Below are 26315 nucleotides of genomic sequence, written 5' to 3' on the forward strand. Positions count from 1 at the left end.
CTATATCCCCCACTATTTGCTTGAGCCCAATCCCTCAGAACCCAACACCTGGATAACTACAATAGCTGCCTCTGGTCCTGACATACTGGAGCCTATTTCATCTTCCAGTGCCAGATTTATCTTCCTAAAATATTTCTCTCATGTGCTTTTCCCCTTTCCTCTTCAAGTACTGTGCTTTGTACACAGTAGACATTTAAGAAACATGTGGGGGTTGAATTATAATGGTTCCCCACTGTCTTTGGAATCTATAACCTGGTCTGCCTAAACCTACCCCCTCAATTTCTTCCCAACCTCAACTCATCCTCGGCTCCACCAGGAAGGTCTACACTCATGTGATTCCTCCTCAATGTCAAACTCATTCTGACCTATGTGATTTTGTCTCCAGGGACCTTGCAATCTCTTCCTTCGTTCTACTTTTCTAGCTCCTCCAACACAAGTCTGCCTCTTCCCACTCTAGCCCATATTTTTTTGAGTTTGGTCATAGCACCTAGTTTAGAATTTATTATTAAATGTTTCAAGTATGTTCATTCTGCCATCCCAGCTGGTCCATAAAGTCCATTGCTGGGTATACCAACCGACCAACTGATGTAGTCCTCTAGGTAAAAAGGGAAGGGGAGGAGAGATGAAGGGTGGGTGTGGAGTGGGTGAAAGGGAGGGTGCCACTGACCCTCACAGGCCTGCTGACCACTTCGGAGGCTATACCCGGCTGTGCACATGCAGGAACGTGTAGTCTCAGAGGTGGGAAGGCAGAGCTGGGAGCAGTCACCATTGTTCACACTGCAGGGGTTAGTTCCTTGGAGGTCTGCATAGATTGAGAAGGGGGGTATATGTGATCAAGGAGCCCCACTCTGGACACCAGAATCCAATTTGGATGACTGCCAGTGACCCAGCTTCTGGGCTGGCCCTGGTCAGAGGCAGTTGGTATTTGGAAATATTTTCATCTTTTCAGCCTACCTCCTCATTCCTCTTACCCTCCCCTCAACCTCTGCTGATACTCTCCTATTCTACCACTTTCTCAACATCCCCAACAACTCTTAGTTCCCATTCTCCTTTTGCCTTTGACCCTCACCAAGCTGGATGCTCTCATCATACACCTTCATGTGCATAACCAAGGTTGTGCTATTTCTCAGGACCACAGCCCCTGAGCCATCTGCCTTGTTGCATGTCCCCATCTTCTCTGAGACCTGGTCTGCCCACCACAGCTTGTCTCCTGTTTTGGAGAAGGAGTAAGAGTATTGAGAAGATATTTAAGAAACATGTCTCAGGTGGAAAGACATAGATAACTTTATTTATCATTGACCAACATCCTTAACCCACACCATTCCCTTCTCCCTTTGTTGCCCATCCCCTTTCTATCCACACACACACACATACACTTCCAAAAGTAGCACATGCCTTGCCCCATCAGGAACCCTGTTCCTTTGTCAGTTCCCCCAAGCCTCACCCATGATGGCTAGTGCAGTGGCTTTGCCCAGCTGGCTCCTCATGGTCTCAATGACCTCCAGGTCACTGCCATCTAGGTTGCAGCGGTTGATGGTGTGGTTTCCAGAGCTGATCCAATACAATTTGCTCTCAGGAAAATCAATAGCTAAGCCTGGAAGGGGAAATTGAAGGGAAAAAGGGAGGAGGGACATGTCACTTCCCACTTGACCCAGTGGTGAACCTGGGATTCTCCTTCACTTTGTCTCTTGTCACTGAGACATGATTCTTCCACCACGGAGTATGAAAGTGCTCTCTTGCAGGCATTTGTGGGTTGGGGAAGAAAGTTTTGGGGGAATGGGGAGCTATATGGATCATAGGTTGATAGTTCTAAATCCAGAAGGACTCTCAGAGACCATGTAATCCAACCCTCTCATTTTACAAATGGGGAAACTGAGATTAGAAAGTAACTTGCCCAAGGTCACACAAATGGTAAAGAAAGGTGAGATCTGAATGCAGGTCTCTGGCTTCAGAGCCAGGGCTCTCTCCATGGTACCAAACTGCCTCTTTGAATTTTGTGGGGAATGGGAGAAAGGGTGGCAAAAAATAATATTCATGTAAAGCTTTGGGGTTTAGAAATTCCTTTACATATACTTTAGAGTCGGAAAGAATATTAGAAATTATCTGGTCCAAAGTCCTCATTAAACAGATGAGGAAAAAAGAGGCCAAAGAGGCAAAGAGATTGATTTAAGGTCAACTAGCAAGTAGGTGATAGAACCTAGATTTAAGTCTATATCTTGTGACTCTAAATCTCAAGCTCTTTCCACTATATTGTTAAATACTAGAGGGAAGGGCTCTACTGAGTTTGGGTGTTTGGATTTGGGACCGAAGGGCAAGGCTCATACCCACAGGGCCTTTCTGGCCAGTGAAGAGGAGGCTGCGGTTACTGCCATCCAGGCTGGCCATGCTGATGTTATCACCATCTGTCCAGTACAACTTCCTAGAGTGGGGAAAAGCATGAGATGAAAGGCAAAGGTCTTATATTTCAAGTTCCTTGATCCTTCCCCAGCATTTTTTATGGATTTTCCACCTTCAAAGTCATGGAATCTTTTTGCCCAACATCCCTGAATAATCATCACCCATCCAGTAAGAAGGGGTTCCCAAGTGAAGTCTTTCTTTGTCTCCCACATGACTCTGAAGGTAGATTATTTCCCTTGACTGACCCATGCAGGGGGTGGACAACAAGTCCATGTGGCTGCTCCAGTCCCTGGACCACTGCATTCTTGAAGGAGCCATCTAAGCGGGCCACATTAATCTGCTTCTTGTTGGTGTCATAGCTTGTCCAGAACAGATTTCGTGACACCCAGTCCACAGCCAGCCCATGAGCATTTGGAAGGTCTGGGGAACCATGGAAAAGGATGTTATATAAGAGCAAGGAAGGGCTGGGAGGGAATAAGGGAATGGGAGTCTGCTATTTATGTGAGGAACATCGGGAGTTGGAGTTAAATGGGCTCAGGGATGAGAGATATTGAAGGAGAAGTCTTAGTAGATTGGATAGATTGGAAGAGGAGTTGAGGTTGAAGGGATACCTGCAGAAACGACTGTCTCAACGCCAGTGCCATTAATGAAGGCACGTTTAATGGCCTGAGTTCGAACATCTGACCAGTAGACACGCTGCTCTCGAGCATCATAATCGAGGACTGTGACATTGTCAATGTCAGGGACAGTGAATGAGATAATGTAGTTGTAGTAGGGGGCATCTAGGTCCACACCCCGGATCTCCATCTGACGAGCGTACAGCAAAAACTTCTTAAACTCTGTAGGTGATGATGTCACAGAATGGGATATCAGAGGCAGCCCTTTGTCTCCAAATTCTCATTGTCTGCACAAGGATCCACTTGTTCTCTGAAGGGGGCCCTCTGATTCTTCTTATTAGTTCTTTCATTCCTAAAGACCCAACTCAGGTGCTACTTTCTTTCTTTTTTTTTTTTTTAAGTTTTTGCAAGGCAAGGGGGTTAAGTGACTTGCCCAAGGCCACATGGCTAGGTAATTATTAAGTGTCTGAGGTTGGATTTGAACTCAGGTACTCCTGACTCCAAGGCCAGTGCTCTATCCACTGCGCCACCTAGCCGCCCCTTGGGTGCTATTTTCAACGAGAAACTTTCCCTGATTGTCGTTTATCTGGACTCAGGGAAAAAAAGATTTGACTCTAAATTTCCCTTAGTAGTTTGTACTGGACTTCTCATTGGCACTATTCCACTCTCCCTTGCACCACAGCTATTCGCACAACTCTACCTTCCCTTCATTAGATTGTAAATTTCTTGAACCATTTTTTGGGATCAGTCAGTCAGCTAGCATTTATAAAGTGTTCCAAGTACTGTACTAGATAAAGTACAAAGAAAAAAAAATAAACATTCCCATTGACTTACACAGAATAGGTACTTAAGAAATGTGTGTTGAATGAATAATTCTCCTCCTCAGCCTTCCACAGTTATGGACCAGTGTCCGAGTCCTGCCCCCCTGCTCCCTGAAGACCCTACCCTTCCATACCATAGCATGTTTTGTTGTCTTTGTTCAGCTTCATGAGGTGAGGGCAGGCACAGGAGACAGTTCGGTTGTAGTTGATGAGGCACAGATGAGAACAAGGACCCCGACCTCCATTGGCCTCACAGGGATTAGGAGCTGGAGGTCAGAGAGAAGAGAGCTTTGATTCTGTTCCTGGAGACCTGGTGTGTCATTCTCCTTCCTTCTTTACCTAGCTTGTTCCTACCTTGTTCTCCCCCCCCCTCCATATTTCTGGTCCAACTATCCCCCCACTCCAGAAATTCCCTTCCATCACCAGTACCAGGCTCGAATCCCCTCCCATATTCCATTTCACTGGAATGTTATCCTCCCAAGTTGGAGGGAGGTTGAGCAAAAAAGGTGTACTTTTCCCTACTTACCTGAGGGACATAAAGAAGAATTATACATCTATCTCTGCTCCCCATTCAGGCCTCCCTCTTATCCAAGAACAGAATAATGTTTTCCCCGTTTATCAGCCTTTCCTTCTCCAATATTCCCTTACCCATAGGTTGCCTGGAGGGATGATACACTTGTAGATCAAAGGGTTGTGTATTGGTCCGCTGGACAACGGTAACATTGTGGCCAGTCCACTTGTTGGCTTTAGCCAGAGTATTTGTTCGCCAATCTGTCCAGTACACCTCTCCTCCATATAGTGTCACTGCAAATGGGTGTGACAGGAACTCGTGCCCCCGAAGCACCTCCATGTGGCCGGAGCCATCGTAGTGGGCAGAGTAGATGGCATCAGACCTAAGGATATGATAGAGTGAGGGGGCTACCAGGATTCACTCATTCTTAGACTTTCTTTTCCTTCATCCTACCCTCTGACAGGGTTTCTTTCTATCTCTAGTGCTCCTAATCCTTAAGAGCCTCAAATTCACCAGTGATTCTGTCCCACCCCCAAACCTGATATGAGAACCCACTCCTCCAGTCCATACCTCCTCTTACCTACCTTCTTGGTCTTTAGCTCTCCTCCCCCTTGAGTCCCTAGATTCCCTGAGCCACCCCCCCACTCTCTAATCAGATTTTATCCTCGATCCTTCTCCAACTTTCTAATGATATCTACCTTCTGGTCCTTAGCTCCTTAACCCTACTTCCCTCATTTCCTATCCTAAAATATTTCTCTCTCTTAGTATACTTCTTCAATATTCCTGAGAGCCCCTGCTGACTTTGGAAGGCACATTCCTGACCTTACTGAGTGTCTGCCCCTGGGGAAAGTAGATATCAGAGAAGAGTGGGGGAGCCAAGAGAGAAAACTCTGATTTGGGGTTCAGAAGTTGCCTTTCAGTGGTTGAAGGGGATCCAGGATAGTCAAGAGAATGAGGTCTAAGGAAAGAGAAGGAGGCTGACCGAGCATCAATCCAGAGAATACGTTTCTCCAAGTAGTCCACAGTGAGCCCATTGGGCCAGCCTCCAGAACCAGTTTCCCGATGGATGGTACGTCGGCCAGCTCCACTCATAGAGGCTGCCTCGATTCGGGGAAGGCTGGCATCCCAATCTGTCCAGAATAGGATCCTGAGATAGGAGTGAGAGGATAAAAGCAAGAATGAAGGGAGAAGACCATGAGAGGAAACTTCCCAGCCTGCCTAAAATAGAATCCTGAGAGGAGGGAGAGGAAAGGTGTTATTGTTTCATAATATTAATAATATCCATTTAATAATGCTTTAAGATATACAAAGTTTCATATTTGTTTGTTTTCATCCCCCAACTACCATGGAGTCAGGGGCTCTTATTACTCTGATTTTGCAAATGAGGAAACTGAGGCAGATATAACTTTATCAGGGTCACACAGCTTATAAGTGTATAAGGTAAGGATTGAACTCAAGTCTTGTTGACTTCAAATCCAGAACTCTATTCAATAAGCCACCCAATTCCTCATCTTGAATGAGGACAACCAGGGGAAGTCTCACCCATCACGGGGGTCCAGTGCTATAGCTCTGGGGTGTTCTATGTCTCCAGCCAGGAGGGTGGTTCTCATTGTCCCATCCAATTTGGCCACTTCAATCTGGTCCAGGTTGCTTTCGACCCAGTATATGTTGCCAGCAATCCAGTCTACAGCCAGGCCCTCGGGCGTTGCCAGTCCATACTGAATCACCACCTCAAAGCTAGTCAATGCTAAAGAGGGGGAGGTGGTTTGCAATGAGGTTAGAGCCTGCTGGGTGGGAGGGAGGGAAGGAGGGAGGAAGAAACATAGGGAATCCAAGAGTCTCACCACCTCCCTCACTTTCCCAATCTCCTGCCTTCCCCTTCTCTCCGACCCCAGATTCCTACAATTCCCTCAACTGTCCCTCTCACCTGCCAACAGGAATCAAACCCAAGTGTGAGCAGGGCTCATGACCTCCCAAGCTCCCTTTTATCCCTATTTAATACACCTCTTACTTCTGAAAAGGGGTGTCCCCCCCAAAAAAAACCCTTTCCAATAAGCCCAGCTCCAATTCCAGCTAGAGACTGCTCATTATGCTAATTATCAGGCTGGCAATTCTTCTGATGATAATTACGGGGCGTCAGCCGACGGGACTTAAAACAGTCTAACTCGATTAGCTGGGAGGGTGGGGGATAAGAAGGGAAAGGGAGCCAGTGGCCCCTGTCTGTCTGTCTCTGCCTCTAGTAGGGTATGGGTTTTCTCTGCATGCCACTCTTTATTCAGGCCTCTCCGCCTCCCTGTGTTATTATGCATCATTCTTTCTCCCTGTCCAGGCACCTCCATTGTCCAGCAGCTTCCCCCGGTAGATCTTGTCCTCCACCACATCAGTCCAGTAGAGGGCACTATGGCTGAGGTGGAAATCTAGAGCAATGGTGTTCCGAAGGCCGGGCACCAGAACGCTGTAGTCCCCTTTGTGAAGGTCAATGCGACGGATTTCATGTCGATTGGAGAAGATGATGAAGGGCTTAAAAGGGTCTGAGGAGGGAGGGGGGGAAGGTCAACAAGGGACCTGGACACCCCTGGTTTTTCTATTCCACCCTACAGCCCAGGATGGGGGTCCTGGGGTTTGCCAGCCCCAACGAGAATGGTTCTGATGCTTAGCCTCCCACTCTTTGCAAATTGGGGTCCTGAGGTATGGCTCCTCCAGTCATGGTGTGTGTGGGTCAGCCCTCAGCTCCCCCAGGGACCCCTCCTCTCCCCCTTCTAGGCCCACAGGACCATGCCCAGCTCATACCCATGCTCTGGCAACTCTCGCCATCTGGCTCCAGCATCCAGCCCTCGTAACAGGAACACTTGACACTGAACTTGATCTGCTCACACTTCTGGCTGCACTTGAGGTGCTTGGCACAGTAGCTCTGGATCTGACAGGTGTGGTTATCGGGTGCCAGTTCCATACCCAGAGGACATGAGCACAAGATGCCATCCCCAGGCACCACAGAGCAGTTGTGGCTGCAGCCACCGTTGTTCAGGGAGCACTGGTCTGCAGGTAAAGAAGCAGGAGGAGAAGAATCAGGACAAGGTGGTCAGAGAGGAACTGGAATCTCAAAGGTCCAGCTCCAAAAGGGCTCCCAAAAGCCTTTCCCTGGACCTTTGAGAAAAGAAATGACCCCTATGGGGCTTCTCAACCAATTTACCCCCCCTGGGAAACTTAGCTTTTCCTTTTGAGCTCCTACACATTGCTTTGCTTAATATCACTATCTGTGTCCTTATCTTATGTCTAGAACTGTAAATAGGAAGAAAGGAATCTTTTCCTTCATAGGACCTTGGTGGACTTTGGGCATGGTGTGTGTGTGTGTGTGTGTGTGTGTGTGTGTGTTTTATGTTTAGTGATGTGTGTGCATGTTTGTGGTGTGTGTATGGGAGGAGTATGTGTGTTGTGTGTATAAGGAATTTATATGTATTGTATGAGGGTGTGTATGATGTGTGTGTAGCATGTGTATGGGGTATGTGTGTATATGGGTGGGGAGTATATGCTGTATGTGTGTATATGTATGATTTCATCCCAAAGCTTTTCCTTTTCCAATCTATTTCCAATCTTTAGACCCCTTCCCATTCTCTCCCTTACCTTCACCTTGACCTCTGACCTCCTCTTACAAGCTGAAATAGCCCTATCTGGTAACCTTGTAAATCCTTCCACAGTGTGGCCCCACCTGGCTTTATCTTCCACCACTCCCGGACACAAACCTTCCTTTCTGGCAAAACTGGTTTTTTTTTCTGTCCCCCAAACACACCCTAATGCATTCCTTTCACCCAAATTTTGCCTTTTGCCTTGGATTCAGCCCAGGATACCCTTCTTTCTCCTTTCCAGCTATCTTAAATCAAATCCCTACAATGGCTGAGCAATCACCTCCAATCCTACTTATCCTTTCTGGCAGGGTTTATGTGCCAGTCACTTCCCTGCCCAGACCAACGTGACTAAGCAGGGTGCTCTGAACCCTTCAACTCAGTGTTTCATCCATTCTCTTGGCGTTTATCTCACCTGCATTCTTACTCCAAACAGCCCAACTAGAGGGAAAGTTTCTAGAGGGCAGAGACAATGACTTGTCCTTGGTTTCCCCCTCCCCAGCACAATGCCTATTATCTGTGTGAGTTCATGAGAGAGAAATGATTTCACCATTGTGAGTAGACTCAGTTGATGCGGATAAGTCTTAGAAAGTTGCCCGAGGCAGCCAGAGGTGATATGACTTGCCTGGGTCTCAGAACTAGTTAACATCAATAGTAGGGATTTGAAAGCAAGTCTTGCTGACTCCTCGGCATTCTATCCACTAAGTTATGCTGGCCCTGAGCGGAGGCATGTAGCATGAGGTAAATAAATAGATGTGGTTTGGCCTCAGCCACCAGGAACTTACCACACAGAAAGCCCTCATCAGAACCATCTCCACAATCATCATTGCCATCGCAGAGCTTGTCAGGGGGCAAGCAGACGGAGGTGTTGTTGGCACAAGTGTGTGAAGGGGCTTTGCAGGCCAGGGACTCACAGTTCTCCTCATCCGAATTGTCCACACAGTCACTGTCCCCGTCACATACCCAGGCCTTACTGATGCACCGTCCTGGTTGGAAAGATGCAGTGTGAGTGGATAGTTAGCAGGAGGAAGGATAACTGTAGTTGATTCCCATATAATCCCCACTGCCATCATTTAAAGTTCAACTGGCTCCTCAGGGGAGGGTATGATGTGGTTTGGGTTCCAGGGGAACCCAAGGAAGACTGTTCTACCATGGACTGTATTTTCAGTTCCCTGCCTAGTTTTGGTGTAATACTCAATCCTCATACTGTGGATTGAGCTTCCTCTCTGCACTGTTTCCATGGAAGCCCCTGTCATCCCAGTCTTCTTCCATACTCCCTGAGTAGACTTTTAGCTCATAGTAGGCATATATAAATGTTTCTTCCCTTCCCTTCCATACATCTCTCCTCCTGACTCCCTGAGTGCTCCTTTTTCTTATCTTAATCTCCTTGCCCTACTCTCTGAATAGATTTCCTTAAAGTTCTTAGCTCATAGTGGGTTTATTGAAATGTTTCTTCCCTTCTCTATCTGTCTCCTCCTGACTCCCTGAGTACCTTCATCTCCTCACCCTACTCTCTGAATAGACTCCCTTTAAACTCTTAGTTCATAGGAGGTGTATATAAATGTTTCTTCCCTCCCATACTCCAAGAGCCCCTCTTTTTTTCTTAAAGTCCTTGCCCTACTCCCTGAGGAGGCTCCCTTAAAGCTCTTGGTTCATAGTAGGTGTGTGTATATATATATATATATATATATATATATATATATATACATATACATATATATATTTATATATATATATTATATATATATGAATGTTTTTTCCTTTCCATATCCATCTCCTCCTGACTCCCTGAGTACGCCTCTTTTTATCTTAGTCTCCTCACCCTACTTTCTGAGTTGACTCCCTCAAAACTTTTAGTTCATAGTAGATGTATATATTTCTTCCCTTCCATATTCTAAGTGCTCCTCTTTTTTCCTTAAAGTCCTTGCCCTATTCTCTGAGTAGACTCCCTTAAAGCTCATAGTAGATATGTTTCTTCCCTTTCATACCTGTCTCTTCCTGGCTCCCTGAGTACCCATCTTTTTATCTTAGTCTTTTCACTATACTCTCTGAGTAGCTCTTAGCACAAAGTAAGTGGGAGATAAACATTTCTTCCCATCTCTTTCCATTCAGGTCTCGTTCCCTATGCTACTTCTCAGTTTCCCTTTTGCCTTTTCCCTTCCACCTCACCCCAGGAGCCACAGTTCTTTACCTGAATCTTTGCAGCCAAACTTGACATTGGGGTCACAGACATGAGTGATTCCTTCACAATTCTTCTCGTCACTAGAGTCCATACAGTCTGTGTCTCCATCACAGCGCCAGCGAAGGGGAATACAAAGCCCATCCAGCCGGCACTGAAATTCATCTGTGTGGCAACCACCGGGTGGTCGAGTGGCTGGAGACAAGGTGTGAAGGAAAGTAAGGTTTTGGGGATAGCCTCTCTCTTCATCCCCAAGTTCAACCTAATAACCCTGGGTACCCAGCTTTCTCTACAGGAGGGACTCCAATCCACCTTCCCAGGCTAGAGCCATCCAAATATTCTCTTCTGCCTACTCCCCCATGCCTTTCCATCTCCAAGGTGACCATCTGTGCTGACGCCAAATGTGTCACCTGCTCAATTCTTCCTTTCCAAAGGCTCTCCCTCTTGCCCTTTCCTCTTGGTTCCTCTGCCATCAACTTAGCTCAGGCTCTAATCAGCTCATACCTGGATTATTACAATAGCTTCCTAGCTCCTTTCCTTGTTTTTTCAACCTTCATATTCCTGGCTAATGTATTGACTAAAATAGCACCTTCAACTTCTCACTTTCCTGCTCAAAAAAATCTGCTGAGGTTCCCCACAACCTCTCCTCACAGGTCCTTTAGGGTCCAGCTCCATTCTACTTGTCTTATCTTTTCTTCTGTTCTCTACTTTTCCATTCAAATTGGACTTTGCCTGACTTATTTGCTAAGTCCTATTAAAAAATTGATAGTGGAGTAGGTAAATGGCACAGTGGATAGAGAGCCCAGCCATGGGAGACTGGAGGACCTGAGTTCAAATTCAACCTGAGACTATTGACACTACCTGGATAAATCACTTAACCCAATTGCCTTGCAAAAAATAAAATAAGAATTAATAGCCCCATATCCTCCAGAAATCCTCCCTTACCCACCAAAGCCCAGAGTTATCTCCCCCTTTCACTGACTCCCATGGAACATAGGCCTATATTATTCCCTCAGCACTTACCACACACTGCCTTGTTTTGTTAGTTATCTTTTCATGTATGTGTGTCTTGTCTCCCCAACTAGATTGTAAGATCCTTGAGGACAGGGACTGTGTCTTATCCTTCTTTGTATTCCCTAAGGTGTCCGGTAAGGGGAGCACTTAATGCTTTTGATTGATTGATTAAGTGGTTATGAGTCTCATTTCAGTGTCTGCCCGCATCCCTAAACACTGCCAAGCTCTTTTCTTTCAGGTGCCCACCCTGATGCAGTTGGCATGGTTCTGGATGCTGTGCCCCTCCACAATGCCCACCCTGGTTAGTAGTGATAGCATGGGTATAGCTGCTGTGCTTCCCTGTGAAGCTCTTATCCAGGTACCCAGAATGGTCAGTGTGGGTCTGGCTTCTCTGCTACCTTCATGCCCCTTCCTCTATGTGATTTTGAAAGTAAATATGATGCCCCTCCTCTCCAGGTGCCAAGCATGGTTAATTTGCATCTGACCACTTCTCCCTACCCTTGCCCCAAGTTCCTTTTCTCTGGGATCATTCCGAAGATGGTGTGAGTCTACAGCTGCTGTGCCCCCTCAGAGCCCTCTCTTTTAGGTGCCCATCTTGACTTGTGCAGCTCCCTGCTATTGAGTTGCTTTGAAGTGCCTACCCTAGTTAGTGTAATTGGTGCAGCTCTGGCCATGCTTCTCTCCTGCAGGTGCCCACCCATGCCCCTCTCCTTAAGATGCCCACCCTGGTTGGTGCAGTTGGCATGGGTCTCATCACTGTAGTCTCCACAATCATTATCCCCATCACAGGTCCAGTGCTCAGGGATGCATCGACCACTGTTACACTTGAACTGGGTGCTAGAGCAGGAGTGACTGCAACCGGCCTCATCACTATTGTCTCCACAATCATTGTCTGGCAGACAGGATGGGGGGCAGGGCGCAGGCAGGGAAGGAGAGAGAGGAGGAGATCAGCAGAGCCAGCCTTCCCCGCCTCCACCACCCCCTCCCAGACTCCAGACTGACCCCAGACCCTCAGGACTCCTCAGTCCCTCCTCTCCCTCCCCACCTCCCCCAGTGCGAAAACAACAAACAGAAAAGACACAGAAACTGCATAGATTGCAGCATGCACCATGGACCACACAGCTAAGGACTGGGGGATGGTGGAAGAGGGATGCTTCTGAGCCTCCTTCTCATATCCTGGTCTCTAGCTCAGAAGTAACAGCACTCTTCTCAATTATACTTTACTTTAGAGGGGTTGGGAGTAGAGTCTCTGATCTTTCTTCCTCCCTCCCTCCCTCCCTTCCTTTTCTTTCTTTCCTCCCTCCCTCCCTCCCTTCCTTCCTTTTCTTTCTTTCCTCCCTTCCTTTTCTTTCTCTTTCTTTCTTTCTTTCTTTCTTTCTTTCTTTCTTTCTTTCTTTCTTTCTTTCTTTCTTTTTCTTTCTTTCTTTCTTTTTCTTTCTTTCTCTTTCTTCCTTCCTTCCTTCCTTCCTTCCTTCCTTCCTTCCTTCCTTCCTTCCTTCCTTCCTTCCTTCCTTCCTTCCTTCCTTCCAATTTCTGCTTTCTGAGGGGGCAGTGGGAAAGAGCAGGCACTAGAAGCAGCCCCTAGTTTACCCTTGTTCCTAAATGAAAGGGGGAACCAAATTCTGCCCCAAACTGTCTCCCCACAAAATTCAAAAATACCTAATTTATTTTTAATTCTGGGAGATCTTGGCACTCAGTGATCAGGCTGATTCTGCCTCTCTATACTGGGTTTCTCTCTCTCTCTCTCTCTCTCTCTCTCTCTCTCTCTCTCTGTGTGTGTGTGTGTGTGTGTAGGGGTAGAGCTTCTAATACTATAAATGGTTCAGCTGTATCAAAGACCTCAGCCTGCTTCATAGGAGGCTATCCATCCTGATTCACATTCCTCTTGTCTTCTCCCTGGCTCTCCTCCACCTGAATCTCCTTCTGTCTCTTCTCTATCTTCCCCTTCCTTTCTCATCTCCTTTTGTCTTTCTTGTTCTCCCTAAGCTTGGCCCACTTCCCTGTAGGTCCTTGGGGAGGGGAGGGGGAGGCCAGGGTTTGCACAACTGTCTGGCAGGTAAGTTGATGGTGGTTCTGAGGATCATAGGGGGATGGAGCTGCCTGCCACAGGGCTGGCCTAAAGGCTCTGTGTGAGTTGATGGTGCATGTGCTACTATGCACTGACCGGCAGGCTCAGGACAGGTCTTTTCGTCAGAGCCGTCCCCACAATCCTTCTCTGAAACACAGAAACCGCCAGGGGAGCCATTGGCACACAAGACTCACAATGACACAGCACAACCTGGTAACACCACAACACTCAACACTCTCACTGCTTAGTCATGATGGAAGCATCCCGGGGACATGTCTGAAGACCCCAAGACAATGACAAGACACAAATCGAGACATTCACACACACAGTGACACCCTCCACTCTGACATAGCATCACCTGGTCCGTGGCTGGTTCCCTGGAGCAGAGCATTCATTGAGGAGGGCAAGGGCTCCAGGGGAAAAGGGTGCAAGAGTAGGGACAGAGACTTCCCTGCTCAAACTGCTCTTTAATTCTGGGCCCTCTAGGGCAGGAATTCCTAAACACTTTGGGGTCATGGTCCCCCTTTGATAGTTTGGATGAAATCTATGGATCCCTTCTCATTAGAATGTTTCTTAAAATAACTAAATAAAATACAGAAGCCTACCATGGAAACCAATTATACTGAAAAAAAGTTATCAAAATTTTTTTTTTACAAAACCAAACAAGCAAGTTCATGGGTTCAAGCTCTAGTCTTCCTCTTTTTCTCTACCTGCCCTCCTTGCCCCAGGCTGGAGTAAGAATCACTCAGGTCTAGCCTAGGGGCAATAGGAGGGGAGAAGTCAATAACAGCAACAGTAACTGACATTATATTTTGCATTGTCTCCTTTGAGTATATTTCTAGAAGGTGTCCCCATTAGCCAGGCCCAACCAGGTGCCAAGCTCTTCCTCCCCTTTTTTCCTCCAGCCAATATAGTAGGACCTCAGTCTATTGGAGGGAGAGAGGTTCCAGTTGAGATTTGACTATCCTACTCTTTTGTCCAGGGTTTGTCCTATTACTGCTAGTACCTCAATGATTAGATGGGGAGGAAAGGAGGGGGAACTGGGTACGGAGAGGGGGAAGCCCTTACCATTGTCACAGCGCCAGTTCATGTTGATACATCTGCCATTGTTGCAGGTAAACTGAGTCAGGGGGAAACAGGTAGGGTAGGCTGTAGATAGGGGAGGAATAAGGGTTGGGTAAGCAACAGAGAGGTGAGTGGATGGCTCTGGCCTCAGAGTACCACCCCCACACTTCATTGCCTAGAAATGTCCATTACCATAGTCCTTTAATAGAATGGCAGCATGGAGAGTGGAGTCCCTCTATAATTAGGATGCTTTCTTCCCAGTGGGAAATCAGGGAGCAGTATGGAGAAGTAGGGAGTATTCCTTCCCACAACCCCACCCAAAGTCCTCAACCTACTTCTCCACCTCTTCTCCTTCCCACTCTCTCACCGCATGAGGCTGACTCATCGGATCGATCCCCACAGTCATCGTCTAGGTCACACGTCCAGGAGAGGGGGATGCATCGGCCACTGGCACAGGAGAACTGATTGGGGGGGCAGGTTCGAGCTGTAGGGGACAGAGGTCAGTGGGGAAAGTTGTGAGTGCACACACACAAAGTTGTGAGTTCCTTCCTTCACTATATCACAGGTCATTCCTGAGGTCTCACTGTCATCCATATTCCCTGCTCTAGCTTCAAAACCTCCGTAAAGCTTACAGGGTTATACATAGTCATACATTTAGAACAAGAAGGGACTTTGTCATCCAGTATAACTGAGGTATTGAGGAATAACATCTTTAAGTAATTTTCTCAAGGTCATATGAGAAATAAACCTATAACCTCTGGTTCCATAGCTGGTATTTTTCATAGCTTATAGGACTGCAGAATAGACCATTTGGGAAGAAGAATGATTCTGTCTTCCTTCCCTGTGGGATTCCATTTCATCTCATTCTCTTACCTAATTCAATAAATTTCTTCATCAAGTCCCCAAGTCCTCTTCCCACTCTGGACTCATGCTTGTGCTTTCATTAAAATTTTTTTTATTATTTTTTTTCACTTATATATAAAAATAGTTTTCAACATCCATTTTTGTTAGGTGTTCTCTCACTGTTCCCTTCACCCACTCTGATAGCGAGTAATCTGATATAGACTGTAACATGCAAAATCATGTTACACTTATTTCCATATTAGTCATGCTGTGAAAGAAGAATCAGAACAAAAGGGAAAAAATCACTGGAAAGAACCCCACCCCCCCAATTTTAAAAAGTGAAAATATTATGTTTTGATCTTTATTCAGACTCCACAGTTTTTTTTGCATGTGAATGACATTTTCCATCTCAAGTCTTTTAGAATTATCTCTGATCACTGTATTGCTGAGAAGAGCTAAGTCTATCATAGTTGATCATTGTACAATGTTGCAGTTGCTGTATACAATGATTTCCTGGCTCTGCTCACTTCACTCAGTATCAGTTCAGGTTTTTCTAGATTTTTCTGAAATTTGCCTTCTCATCATTTCTTATAGAACAATAATATTCCATTATATTCATATATCACAACTTATTCAGCCATTTCTCCTTGATGGGCATTCTCTCAAATTTCAATTCTTTTCATGTGGATCTTTTCTTTTCTTTTTTTTTAATGATTTCTTTGGTATACAGATTTGGTAGTGGATCAAAGTAGCTGGATCAAAGGGTATATGCAGTTTTATAGTCCTTTTGCCATAGTTCCAAATTGCTCTCCAGAATGGTTGGATTAGTTCAAAACTCTACCAACAGTACATTAGTCTCCACTTTTCCTACATCCCCTCTTATTGTTTTTTTTTTTTAGGTTTTTGCAAGGCAAATGGAATTAAGTGGCTTGCCCAAGGCCACACAGCTAGGTAATTATTAAATGTCTGAGACCGGATTTGAACCCAGGTACTACTGACTCCAGGGCCGGTGCTTTATCCACTATGCCACCTAGCCACTCCTCCACTATGCCACCTAGCCGCCCCTACATCCCCTCTTAATATTCATCATTTCCCCTTTCTGACATATTAGCCGATCTGATAGGTGTGATAAAACAATCAGAGTTGTTTTAATTTGCACTTCTCTAATCAATAATGATTTAGAGCACTTTTCATATGACTTTAGATATTTCAATTTATCTGAAAACTGCCTGTTTTGATCTTTTATCAATTGGGGAATGACTTGTATTCTTACAAATTTGACTCAGTTCTCTATATATTTGAGAAATAAGGCCTTTATCAGAAACAGTGATTGTAAAAATTGTTTCCCAACTCTCTGCTTTCCTTCTAATCATGGTTGCATTGGTTTTCCTTGTACAAAACCTTTTCAATTTAATGTAATCAAAATTATCTATTTTGCATTTCATAATGCAATGTTCTCTATCTTGTTTGGTCACAAATTCTTCTCCTCTTCATAGAGTTGACAGGTAAACAATTCACTGTTCTTCTAATTGGCTTATGATATCACCCTTTATGTCTAAATCATGTACATATTTCAATCTTTCTGGTCTATGCCTAGTTTCTGTTATTTGCCAGTTTTCCCAGAAGTTTTTGTCAAACAATGAGTTCTTATCCCAGAAGCTGGAATCTTTGAGTTTCTCAAACAGTAGATTATTATAGTTAGTATCTTGTGAACCTAATCTATTCCACTGAGTTCTCATTCTATTTCTTAGCCAGTACCAAATAGTTTGGATAATTGCTACTTTATAATATCATTTTCGATCTGGTATGACTAAACCACCTTCCTTTGCATTTTTCCCTTTTATCATTTCTTTGGTATCCTTGATCTTTTGCTCTTTCAGATAAATTTTATTATTATTTTTTACAGTTCTATAAAATAATTTTTGGAAGTTTAAGTAGTATGGCACTGATCTCTTGTGGTTTTAAAAGGAATATGTCCTCAGTCTCTTTGGTTTTTTGCTACTGGAGGGGTACATGCTAGATCTAGCCTTCCTTTTTCTTTTCATACTTGTTCTATCTTCCAGGGTTACAGATTAATGGGTCCAGTTCCTTCAGAGATGCCTTCAGAGTCACCCCTGCAGCCTATTCCTTCAGTCTAAATCTCACAACTGCTTTTATCTTCCTAGGATCATTTTTTTTCTCTCTTTTCCCACAGGGAAGCATTGTGTGCTTCTTATTCTCTCAATTAACTCCTTTCCCTGCCAGGTCCCCACCCCTCCCAGGTCCCAGAGGACAATACTGTACCTGAGCAGGTAGAGTTTGATTCATCCTCACTGTTTCCACAGTCATTGTCCCCATCACATAGCCAGCGATTAGGGATACACCTATTATTCTCACACTTGAAGCGGTCAGAGGGGCATGTATGCTGGTCTAAAGAAGGGAAAATTTGGGGTGAGGACAGTAAGGGAAACACTCAGCTTCTAGGTATTCCTTAAATTTCATAGAGAGGAAGTCTGGGGCAGGGAAGTTGAGATGAAATCACTTACGGCAGAGGGCAGGAGCCTCATCACTGTTGTCCAGACAGTCATTGTCACCATCACATTTCCATCGCTCCTGGATGCATCGGCTGTTGGCACATGCAAACTCACCCGGTTGGCATTGAGGTGGAGGTACATAAGATGGGTTTGCTGCAGATCCCCAACAGAGGTGAAGTAGGAAAGTGATAGACAGATTATTAGAGACAAAGGGTGACCTGATTATTAAAGGGATGAAGGTCTAAATCTCCTCAACTCAAATTCTTTTCCTAACCAAGAAACCCATTAGATCTCTTTCCTACCCAATAGGAAGACTTAACCACAAGACCCTCCTCAAACTTTAAAACTTCTTTCTTAACCCTTTGTTGTTCAAATCCCCAAATTCCTTAAGCCTCCCTAGTTCTTTCAGTTATTTCCCTAATGTTTAACATGACCGTACATATATAATCTATATCAGATTGCTTGTTGGAGGAGAGAAAGAGGGAGAAAAAAATTGGAATACAAAAATCGTACAAAAATGAATGATGAAAACTATCTTTACATGTAATTGGAAAAAAAATACTATTGAGTAAAAAAGAAAAACCACAAAAAAGTTATTTCCTTGCCTCATTCCCTACTTCCTCCTACTGGGTTCCTCAATACCAAGTTTCTCCCTCATCATCACTGCTCTGGCTCTGAGGCTATTCCCAAGAGCAGAACAAAGACTCCCACCATCCCAGGCTGACCCACATTTTCAAGTCTTCTCATACCACGGCAGGTGACACCATCAGGATCCAGCACCTGGTCTTCTGCGCACGCACACTGTCGGCTTCCAGGAGTGGCCAAGCAGAGGCTACTGCAGCCACCATTGTTCACCCGGCACTTATTGGTACCCCCTGCAGGGGATGGGTCAAAATCAGGGAATGGAGGAAGGAGATGGAGCAGAGAGAAGGCCAGAGTCGGGGACAGGGGAGATGAAGGAAGGGGAGCAGAATTAGGGAAAGTCAGAGGAGGGCCAAAGAAGGGAGATATAGAGAAGAGAATGAATTGAAGAGATAGAAAGGGAAGAAAGAGAAGTTTGGTCAAGGGTTGGTGAGAGATGGAAATGACAGAGATGATGAATAGGTGAGGTAGAGACTTAGTGACAGTTAAGTGATTTCACCTTCTCCCAAATCTATCATACTGGAAGGGAAAAAAGACAAAGGGGGTAGATGACTGGCCCTTTCTGCCAAAAAGCTGCCTGCTGGTTCAGTTTAAGTCTCATTTGCTCTATTCCATGTGGCCACTATCTCTTTTTTTCTATTTTGGGGTGTTTTTTTTTTTTTGGTCACACAGCTAATTTTTTTTTTTTTTTAGTGTCTGAAGCTGGATTTGAACTCAGGTACTCCTGACTCTAGGGTAGGTGCTCTATCCACCGCCCCACCTAGCTGTGCAACCACTATCTATATGAGAGGGTAATCTAATGCCTCCCCTAACCCTGAACCTGAAATACCTTGCTGCTGTTGGGCATCGTACATGCGGATCTCAAAGATTGGGGGCCTCTCGCTTCGAAGCAGAGTCACAATGGGAGTTGTGCCTGGTGGTCCCCGCTCTAGACGGTACACGCTGCCACTCCGGTACTCAGTCCAGAAGAGGTAGGAGCCATGGTGACACAGACCAAAGGCATGATTCAACTCAGGTCCCTCATACACGATCTGGAGAGGGAGGGGGGTGTAAGGATTGAGGGGTCTTGGCGGGAGGCACAATGAGTAGGTATAAGGGTCATTATAGGGAAGCTAGGAGACATACAGGGTCACTTAGACTGAAAGATGTCATTCAGTCAGAAGTGGGAAACCTAGTCTGGGGAAGTATAAAACTGGGGGATGCTGGGTTTAACCAGGCACCACACGGAATGTCTATGGAATGGAGTTGAATAAACCCTAGCAGCTCTTCCTAGGTTGTCCGAAAAGGTAAAAATAGTTAAAAGTTCCAAAACTAATCAATGTTGTCCTGGGAATTACAGAAAGAACTAGTTGTTCTTTCATTCAATCACGTCCAACTCTTCATGACCCCATGAGCTATATTGTTCATTGGGTATTCTTAGCAAAGATACTGTAGTGGTTTGCCATTTTCTTCTCTAGTAAATTAAGGGAAACAGGTTAAAAGACTTGCCCAAGGTCACCCAGCTAGTAAGTTTCTAAGGCCAAATTTTTAGTCAGGTCTTCCAGCTTCTAGGTCCAGTTCTCTGCTCACTGAGTCTCCTAGGCAAATAGAGCTTAAATGGCTTGTCCAGGGTCTCACAGCTAAGTGTCTGAAGCCAGATTTTAACTCAGGTTTTTCTGACTCCAGGTCCAGTGCTCTATCCACTGGATCATCAAGCTGCCATTAACGGTCTGCCTGAAGATTATTACAGCTTGCACTCAGTGATACCATTACTGTACTCCCCTCCCCTCCCCTCCATCCTTATTCTCAGCCAATCCAAAACTCATCTTCTTCCCCTTTTCCCTTTCCCAGTCCCTTTATAAATCCCTTGTGACAAATGTGGATAGTCAAGCAAAACAAATTTCCACATCAATTATGTCCAAAATTTAGTTATACACTTCAGGTCTATTACTTCTTTGCCTGGAGGTAGGTAGCAAGATTCATCTAAATTTTTCTTTGTGCTTAGTTTTCTATATTAGGTCTTTGATATTGGTTCTGTTTTCCTCATTAAATTGAGGAGATTCCCCTCTCCAAGACAGGGCATATCTCATCCATGGATACAGGTGTAGATGAGTGGTTGATCTTTATCAGTGGAGGGAGTTTCCACACTGGTAGCGTTCCTACACTTTTAAACTCAGAGCTCTAAGCCAAAAAGCAAAACAAAAACTGTCTAAAAGAATCCATCCCTTCATGATGGCCTGAGCTGGAAGCTAGGATATCAGTCTCCTTTATCTTGTAAGTCCTAGGCCAGTCATGGGCACAGACAGACACATATTAAAATACAGACATATGTACACAGATAGCCCCACCTTTCGGTCAGTGCCATTGAGTAGTACAGTCTCAATTCGGTCGTAGAAGGCATCTACCCAGTAAAGGCGACCAGCAGGGATGTCCAGGCTCAGGCCATTGGGCCACAGCACCGTCTTGGATGTCACAAAGACATCCCGGTTGGAGCCATCCATCCAGGCTCGTTCCAGTCGCCCCCGGCGACTATCTTTGGGGTCTTCCTCCCAGTCTGTCCAATACATCCACCTGTTGGCAATAAAGAGTCAAAGTCAAGCCATTCTGCCTCCTGTTTCCATCAGTTTTGATGTCTTAGGATCATCCTACTCTAACCTCTGACCCTTGTATTATAAGACTCTCCTGGTTCTTCATACTATTTTCCCCTAAAGCCATACTTCTTTTTTTTCCTATTTTTATTAAAGATTTAATTTATTTTGAGTTTTATAATTTTCCCCCTAATCTTACTGACCTCCCCCAACCCCTGCAGAAGGCAATTTTTCAGTCTTTACATTGTTTCCATGATATACATTGATCCAAATTGAGTGTGATGAGAGAGAAATTATATCCTTAAGGAAGAAACATAAAGTATAAGAGATAGCAAGATCAGATGATAAGATATCATCCCCCCCCCTAAATTTAAGGTAATAGTCCTTGGTCTTTGTTCAAACTTCACAGTTCTTTCTCTGGATACAGATGGTATTCTCCATTGCAGACAGCCCCAAATTGTCCCTGATTGTTGCACTGATGGGATGAGCGAGTCCATCAAGGTTGATCATTGCCCCCATGTTGCTGTTAGGGTGTACAGTGTTTTTCTGGTTCTGCTCATCTCATTCAGCCTCAATTCATGCAACTCCCTCCAGGCTTCCCTGAATTCCCATCCCTCTTGGTTTCTAATAGAACAATAGTGTTCCATGACATACATATACCACAGCTTGCTAAGCCATTCCTCAATTGAAGGACATTTACTTATACTTTCACAAATCCACCAACAATGTATTAGTGTCCCAGATTTCCCACAATGCTTTCAACAATGATCATTGTCCTTTATGGTCATATTGGCCAGTGTGAGAGTTGTGAGGTGGTACCTCAGAGAAGCTTCAATTTGCATTTCTCTGACAAGTAATGATTTAGAGCAATTTTTCATATGACTATGAATTGTAAAGTCCGACTTCTGATTACCATAAAATGCATTCTTTTTCTCTTTCTGGGATCACTATTATATGTTCTGTATAACCCTCCATCCAGACTCCACTTCAGCTTTTGTTCTGGTACTCTCTGCCTCAGTTGCCTGAATTTCCCCAATATCCAGTTTTCTACACCCTGCCCCTATTTTCCATCCCATTCTTACCAAGTACCCCCCTTGTTTCATATATGTTGGGGTTTGCTTTAGCCTCTACAAACCTGGGCAACTTACCCATTCAGGGGGTCTACCACGATTGCTCTGGGATGAGTCATCTTGCCTTCAATTAGTGTCTTTCGGGTCTGAGCGGCCTTCTCCAGCCTTGCCACGCTAATGGTTTTCTTGGGTCCATCATCAGTCCAGTACAAATTGTCTCCCATCCAATCCACAGCTACACCTTCCACATTATGAATACCTAAGGCAGGGTAGGGGGAAGCCAGGAGAGGAAGCAGGACAGAGTCTTTATTCAATCCTTTACCCAAAATGATTTCATCTTTCCCGCTGCCATTTAACCTCTTCTAGCCCTTCAAGACAAGCAAACACCACATCTACCAAGAGTTTAGGGATAGGCTAGTACAACTATCTCATTTTGATTGATTTGATTGATTTTTTTTGTCGAAGCAATCACAGGTGATTTTCCCAGAGTCACACAGCTAATAAATATCTGGTATCTGAGGCTGGATTTGAACTCAGGTCCTCCTAATTCCAGGGCCAGTGTGCCAACTAGCTGCTCCACAACTATCTCATTTTACAAACAGTGAAACTGAAGTTCAAGTGAGTTAGTCGGCAGAGCCAGGTCTTCTGATTCCTAGGTCAGTGTTTGTTTTTTTCACCACACCAGACACCCTGATGTAGATTCTTTTGTGCTGAGGACAAGGAGTTCTTGGGGGAAGGGAGGGTGGCACATGGTAAAAGAGTAGAAGGTTATTTCCTGTGTTTATTTACATCTATGTCAAAGAGCATGTTCTCATGATATTGCATATGGCAGCCAGTTGACATGGTGGATGCTGCTTATGTCTCAAGTTAATGAATGTGGAGTACTTGAACTTATGCTGACCTGTATGGTCAAATAAATATATACATGTGCAGATGTCTCCAAAGCACAACAGACAAAAATTTGAATGTACAAGATGAATAAGGGAGTGCTTTTTTTTTTCATTTGACAAAAGAATTCATTTCAAGTCTCTTTTAATTAGCATCACAGAATTTTAGAGTTAAAAGAGACCTCAGAAGTCAACCAACCCAACTCATCCCTGGCCAAAAATCTCCACCACAACATCTCCAACAAGTAGCTATTCAACATCACTTAAAGATCTACAGTGAGGAAAAATCCATTACTTTCCATGGCAACCCTTTCTACTTTCAGACAGTTAGAATGAATTGTGGGGGTGTATTTCCTTACATCAAACCGAAATCAGCCCCTCTGTGACTTCCACCCATTTCTCTCCAATATGGAGTCTTATATTTTATATTACTCAATGTCCCCAATCCTTCTCTAGGCCCAGGAAAATGGAAACCAACTCAGATGACATGATTCAGACAAGGCAGTATAAGACTGTGTTTGTCATAGCATGGCTTCATAAACTACAGGGAAGTTTTTGTGATCTACTAGTAAATCATGATTGCTATACACCCCAGACTGGTATACACCACACCCTAGAACATGCTACCTCCTGTCTCCTGACTTGGCTTCTTGACTTCCCAGAACATACTTCTTTCTGTTTGTCTGCTGTGAGAAAGACTTCGTGAAATCTCACAAGACACACCGGACATCTTAACTTGCCTAATCAAAAACTTGAGGAACAACTATGAATCTTTTAATTATTTGCCCTGACCTAAGTTCAAATCCAGCCTCAGAAACCAGATATTTATTAGCTGTGTGACTCTGGGCAAATCACCTATGATTGCTTTGACAAAAAAATCAATCAATCAATCAAAATGAGATAGTTGTACTAGCCTATCCCTAAACTCTTGGTGGATGTGGTGTTTGCTTGTCTTGAAGGGCTAGAAGAGGTTAAAAGGCAGCATGTAAGATAAACTCATAACCACTTTCAGACTTTCTACTATCATCATTCAACAACTCTTCTTTGGAGTTCAAACTCTCTGGATTTATCACCCAATCCAGATCATGGTGATTATTATTTACCAATCTCCAAGATATTTATCCTCCTTCCATAATGAGTTTAATGACTGGATCAAAGTTTTCTCCTCAATCCCAATCTCTGCTTTTATTGTTTTTAACTTATAAATTGAGGTTTCCTCAGATACCCTGATCTCCTAGTTCTGTAAACCATTCAATCAACTGCCATGGCCTAAACCCCTATTGCAACTCAACTATATATAACCTTTCTAATTTCATGCTCTTGAATACCAAAATTCTTTTATCTAATCTTAATCTATTATCATTCTATTTCTACCTATATCTTAAACTCAATCTTATTTTTTCCCCTTATTGTCATCTCCAATCCCTTTACCCCTCTTTTCTAGTCATCATCCCTGAATACTCCTCCCTTCCCAATTTCTACCACTGAACCATTTCTACAATGCACTATGCTCTCATTTCACATCCTGTTCTTTGGATATACTGATGACCATATATATTGCCAAATCCCAAGCCTGTATTACTCTAACCATCTTCCTCCTTTACTTCTACTCACACTCTGGTGAACAGAGTTGGAGGAAGTCCTAAATTATGCTGATCAGGTTCACTACAAATAGAGCCCTAACTGGAACAAGGAACTACTTCTACTCTTCTCTAATTCTACTCTTCTCCATCTCATTTAACATTGTGGCTCCTATGAGCCTTTCTTCTTTTCAAGCCCTTCAAAGCATTCCTTCTCCTTCTACCCATATGTTAACCCCAAAGTTTAAAACCATTCACCAAACACTTCCCTTTCCCCCTTCTTCTCATCATATATTTCTCTGACATCTTCATCAACTTCATTCTAGTTTCTGACAAAGATAGAGCCCTTCTTAACAAAGCCAATCTTTCTTTGATCCCATTGCCTCCCAAATCCATTATTCCCTCTATCTCTATTACTTTTACTTTCTACTTATCTATGAGTCCTCCATTCTGAACGCCACCCCCCCCCACATAGATCTTATTGTCCCCAATAGCCTCTCATCTTATATCTTTCCTCTCTTCCTCCAAGAAAGAGCCACCTACACAGTATACCTCTACTTACTTTCACTGGATTCTAAACCCTCTCCAAAAATGACTTTTTACTATATAACTTTCTCTCCAAAGTTACAAAAGATCTCTTAATTGAGACATCTAATGGCTTTTTTCTTCAGTCCTCATTCTTGACCCTACTGTGGTTGATCACTTTCTTCTCCCGCATGGTTTTTGCCCTCTAGTTTTCATGACAATGCTCTATTTGCTTTTTTTCTCCTACCTAGTAGATCACTTCCTTTTCAGCTTAGGTTGTTAGATCTTTATCTAAGTCACAGCCATTAAATGTAATTGTCCCTAAGGCCCGGTCTGGAACCTCTTCTCTTTTGTCTCTCTCTTATCTCATTTGTCAAACTCATCACCTTGCATTTTTACATATCCATTCTCTCTCTTCAGCTTTGGTTTGCCATCACCAATTGACTATTGAATATTTCAAATTATCTCCCATCTCACACTCCACATGTTCAGAAAAGTACTCATTATCTTCCCCAAAGCTACACTTTTTGTAAAATTTCCCTATTTTCTTAGTCACTCCATAAACTGATTCAGCTGGTAAATCTTGTTCTTTTTACCTTCACAGCATTTTTCAAATACATCTCCTTTTCATTCATGCAGCACTACCTTGGGTTTAGGCCTTCATCACTTCTTGCTTAGGCTTATGAAACCATCTTCCAATCCATCTCCCTGCTTCAAGTCTCTGATCTAATCTATCCAAACAGCTGCCAAAGTGATTTTCTAAAAGAGTATGACAACCCTTACTACTCCAGGGCTTCCTGATTACCTTTAAGATCAAATATAAACTTTGTGGTCCTTGGTCCCATTCTATCTTTCCAGTCTTCCCACACATTACTGCCTTTCACCCAGACTAAGCTGGCCCCAGTGCTGTTCCTTACACACAATACTTGCTCTCCCATCTCAGTGTCTGAGATGCTTTCTCTCCCAACCTTGGGTCTCTCAGGAAACTCTGTCTTCCTTGAAGGCTCAGAAGTATTTGGTGGTCTACTCAGCTGCTAATTCCTTTCCCCCTCCTGATACCTCCCTTTTTAAAAAGAGAGAGTCTCTCCCATTAGATTGAAAGTTCCTTGAGGACAAGTACTGGTTTTGCATTTCCTTTCCTATGTCTGACCCTTAGCAGAGTGTCTGACATGTAATAAATGCTTGCTGATTAATTGCTTACAGTAGGGAAATTCCTATCCATCCTCTTCCACCTTGTTTCTTATAGGGATAAAAGGGGATATAAAGTTGCAAGTTCAGGAACCTAGTCACCTCTGGAGAACAATCAGAAATGAAGGCATCATGCCAATAAACTGGGAATGGAAGTCAAGGAGGAAATAGAATTCAATTTATGAAAGCATGACTCACTTTTATATTT

General features: G+C 44.2%; 1 protein-coding gene across 1 annotated transcript in view; it reads right to left on the bottom strand.

Moving 5' to 3' along the window:
* Positions 1-26315, bottom strand: part of LRP1 (LDL receptor related protein 1) — a 113342-nt gene that overhangs the window by 52635 nt on the left and 34392 nt on the right. Inside the window, exons 12-34 of the mRNA XM_074226327.1 lie at positions 22006-22186; positions 20618-20840; positions 19120-19321; positions 18398-18523; positions 17661-17801; positions 17419-17544; positions 14660-14776; positions 14296-14376; positions 11884-12051; positions 10158-10340; positions 8752-8952; positions 7137-7382; positions 6680-6877; positions 5889-6093; positions 5329-5493; positions 4484-4728; positions 3970-4101; positions 3009-3236; positions 2643-2817; positions 2325-2419; positions 1445-1594; positions 1070-1210; positions 668-802 (exon numbers count right to left, since the gene is read on the bottom strand). Of these exons, the coding sequence (XP_074082428.1) occupies positions 668-802; positions 1070-1210; positions 1445-1594; positions 2325-2419; positions 2643-2817; positions 3009-3236; positions 3970-4101; positions 4484-4728; positions 5329-5493; positions 5889-6093; positions 6680-6877; positions 7137-7382; positions 8752-8952; positions 10158-10340; positions 11884-12051; positions 14296-14376; positions 14660-14776; positions 17419-17544; positions 17661-17801; positions 18398-18523; positions 19120-19321; positions 20618-20840; positions 22006-22186 (3864 nt within the window). The remainder of the gene's footprint in view (positions 1-667; positions 803-1069; positions 1211-1444; positions 1595-2324; positions 2420-2642; positions 2818-3008; positions 3237-3969; positions 4102-4483; positions 4729-5328; positions 5494-5888; positions 6094-6679; positions 6878-7136; positions 7383-8751; positions 8953-10157; positions 10341-11883; positions 12052-14295; positions 14377-14659; positions 14777-17418; positions 17545-17660; positions 17802-18397; positions 18524-19119; positions 19322-20617; positions 20841-22005; positions 22187-26315) is intronic.

Source organism: Macrotis lagotis, chromosome 2 (assembly GCF_037893015.1).
Source record: "Macrotis lagotis isolate mMagLag1 chromosome 2, bilby.v1.9.chrom.fasta, whole genome shotgun sequence".
NCBI classification, from domain to species: Eukaryota; Metazoa; Chordata; class Mammalia; order Peramelemorphia; family Peramelidae; genus Macrotis; species Macrotis lagotis.